Source organism: Arachis ipaensis, chromosome B04 (genome assembly GCF_000816755.2).
Source record: "Arachis ipaensis cultivar K30076 chromosome B04, Araip1.1, whole genome shotgun sequence".
Lineage (NCBI taxonomy): Eukaryota > Viridiplantae > Streptophyta > Magnoliopsida > Fabales > Fabaceae > Arachis > Arachis ipaensis.
The window spans coordinates 15,531,375-15,534,999 of NC_029788.2; the positions used below are offsets into that span (position 1 = coordinate 15,531,375).

At 34.5% G+C, this 3,625-nt stretch overlaps 1 protein-coding gene across 1 annotated transcript in view; it reads left to right on the plus strand.

Moving 5' to 3' along the window:
• The window catches only part of LOC107636143, a 4,393-nt gene continuing 1,972 nt past the window's right edge, over positions 1,205-3,625 (plus strand). Inside the window, exon 1 of the mRNA XM_021122358.1 lies at positions 1,205-1,318. Within this exon, the coding sequence (XP_020978017.1) occupies positions 1,205-1,318 (114 nt within the window). The remainder of the gene's footprint in view (positions 1,319-3,625) is intronic.

A 3,625-nucleotide genomic window follows, 5' to 3' on the forward strand; every position in this document is an offset into this window, starting at 1 on the left:
ATTAATTCAATTAATTCATCCACTTAACTTACCTTCATAGTTAGAGGTTAACAAAGTGGGAGAAAAATTCAATTCTCATCACAATTGATAAGGATAACTAGGATAGGACTTCCAGTTCTTCATACCTTGCCAAGAGTTTATTTTTATTATTATTATTTTATCTTTCTTGTCATTCAACTAACTTTTTTACCTTAATCCAAAATCCCAAAATACACTTTTTCATAACCAATAATAAGAACACCTCCCTGCAATTCCTTGAGAAGACGACCCGGGGTTTAAATACTCGGTTATCAATTTCAAAGGGGTTTGTTACTTGTGACAACCAAAACGTTTGTATGAAAGGACTTTTGAAGGTTTAGAAACTATACTTGCAACGAGGATTTATCCGCAAATTTCTAGACCATGCAAAAGTTCTCTCATCAATTACCTATGAACCAAGAGAAATCCTAATAAGAAAATTCTAATTTTACTCTAAATCAACCTAACAGCAAAAAGTAGTTTAACTAACAAGCATTGTTTCAACATCAAGTCACAAAATTCATAATCAATTACACAAAATTCAGCATTATATTGCAGTGTTCACCAGAATATTAGTCAATAAATTCAAACAAATTTAAATTACAAACCTAAGAATCAAAATAGCATGCTTAATTACCTATTAACCAAGAGAAATTCTAATGAGAAAATTATAATTTTACTCTAAATCAACCTAACAGCAAAAAGTAATTTTACTAACAAGCATTCTTTCAACATCAAGTCACTAAATTCATCATCAATTACACAAAATTTAGCATTATATTGCAGTGTTCAGCAGAATATCAGTCAATAAATTCAAACAAATTCAAATTACAAACCCAAGAATTACAATAGCATGCTTAATTACCTGTGAACCAAGAGAAATCCTAATAAAAAAAATTCTAATTTTACTCTAAATCAACTTAACAGAAAAAAGTAGTTTAACTAAATTAAATTACTAATGAAGAATTGAAATCTAATTAAACTCTAATGAATTTAAAACAAGAAGATTAATAGAAAATTTACAAAACCAAAAATGAAGCACAATGCAAGATATTAAGGGAGAGATGGAGGTTGCGGCAGTGACATCACAGCTGGTGGCGGCGAGGTAAGGTTGTCGAAGTGTGTCTTGTTGGGGAGAGCATTGGAGGAGGTCGTGAAAAAGAGGTGGTTCGCGGTGGAGGTGAGGATGAGGTTCGATGATGATAGTGACGGGAATGATGATGGTAATGAGCACGGCCGGCGGCGGCAGAGGAGGAGACAGAGAAGGGAGGAGGAAGCGGTGATGATGAGAGAGAGGGAGGTGAGTTAGAGAGAGTGAAATTCGAAACAAAGAAGAAGACGGTTCGCTTCGTATATCAGGCACCATTACCATCAGATGCGGTGATGATGAGAGAGAGGGAGGCGAGTTAGAGAGAGAGAGAGAGAGAGAGAGTGAAATTCAAAACGAAGAAGAAGATGCTTCGTGCTTCGTATATCAGGCATCATTATCATCGGATTTATCCACCGGTAAGGTTTTGCCTGTCACCAAAATGCAACGTTTCACTAATCAACGTTACCGTCGGATTTAGCCGCCGATAAATTTGACGGTAAGGAGCGTGCCAAATTTTTTGTTTTTTCTCTAAATATTACCTGCGAATTTATGGTCAGAAAACCAAATCCAACAGTAATTTTTTAGGATGACGTATTTATTGTGCAATTCGACGGTAAATTCGCTGGTGAACTCGCCGCTAACGTCCGATGCTAATTTTGATGGTAGTCAACGTTTTTCTTGTTGTGTTAATTCTACTAACTAACTAACTAGAAATTAGATTAATGAAACTAAAATTAACTGAAATAGAAATTAAAAATAGAGTACTAACCTAGGTTGCCAAAACAGAATGGAACGAAGAAGAGAAAAGGAGGTGCAGCGGCACTATGATATTGCCGGTACGAGAAGCGGCAAATGAATGATTGCCGGAGTTGGAAGCTAGCTGGAACGAGGAACAGGGGCTGTGTTGTTGCTCTGTTTTGCGAATGAGAATAAGAGACAGGGGCCGAGTTAGAGTGTGTTAGAGAAAGAAGGGAAGAAAGAGAAGGTAGCCACAGTGGCTTAGGGTGGCCGGCAATGACAGGGAAGGAAGAGAGACAGGGGAAGAGAAAAAGAGAAGGGGTAGAGGTTAGAGAGAGAGTGGAGGAGAGAGGGTTAGAAAGAGAGAGAGAGAGAGAGAGAGAGAGAGAATTTACGGCACGGTTACCATCGAAAAACTCTGACGGTAAACAATTGCGGGTCACTAAAATGCTGCGTTTCACTAAGTGGGTTTATTGTCGAATTTTTTCGATGGTAAATCCGGCCCTAATAGATGTGCGAATTTATTTTTGTTTCCCTCCTATTATTACCGGCGAATTCACCATCGGAAACATAAATCTGCCGGTAATTACTTAACATTGAATATTCGACGCTATTATCGCTGGTAAATCTATCGGTAAATTCGTCGCTATTCTGCAACGCTAAATCCGACGGTACTCAACATTTTTCTTGTAGTGTTTTCAAGTCAACGGAGAATTATAAACACTAAAAATTTTATTTATATACCATTATCATTTGATCAGAGAACATATATATATATCAGAGATTCTTAATGTTGATAGTACTATTATCTATAGTGAAGAATATGATTTTAAAAGATGGATCTCAAAAACACGTTTTTGGATGAATAGTTTAAAAAATGCATGAGTTTTAGAAGCGAATATTATAATTTGTGTTTTTGGTCATCATAGTCATTATCTATAATTTTATATATGTAACATTTATAATTATATATTTATTACATTTAAAATTATCTATTTATTTCAGCTTTCATATCCTAAATTAACAAATTTTAGATTTTTCTAATTTTCAATTAATTAAGATAGGTAAAATTTAGTTTGAGATATTATTCATGTAATGATTTAATTTAATTTGGGGATTTTTTTAGGATTATTAATCTAATAAAGATTTGGAATCTTTTATTTTGGAAGAAAATTACATAGTTATGAATTTAACAATTAGGAGTATACAAGAAGAATTTTTTTTAGAATTTGATTTTACACAAAATTTGAAATTATTTTTTGATATAATTAAATGAAAAGAAATAATTATAATTTATTTTTTGTATCAATTGAGTTTAGAATACAATTTTTTTTCCAAAGATAGTAGGTTATATTTCATTAATTATTGAAAAATGAAATACAAAGATGTCCAAAAGCAGGACAACATGATGAAAGGTGGGGATTTCCCAAAAATAATACACTGAAGGTATTCATCCAACGGTGCGTGGTCGAAAAACGAAGAAAAATCTTAAAGAAGAAAAAAATGATAAATCAAATTGAATGCAACTAAGAGCTTGCCTCATGGAGATGACGACCTAAACTGGGAGTTCTTTGGATTTCACGGAGCAACTTGACAGAGCTTGCTAGAATGGCAGACGGCATTGAAGTAGAACCTTCAAAAATCAACTGGTTGCGAGCTTTCTAGCAGTTCCAGCAAATGATGGCAAGCAATTGAGGATTACGGTCAGCATTCTTCAACGGGTTAAGCACCTCTGTTGATGCAATCCACCATGTCCAAAGTCGTTAGGACTCTGAGGGA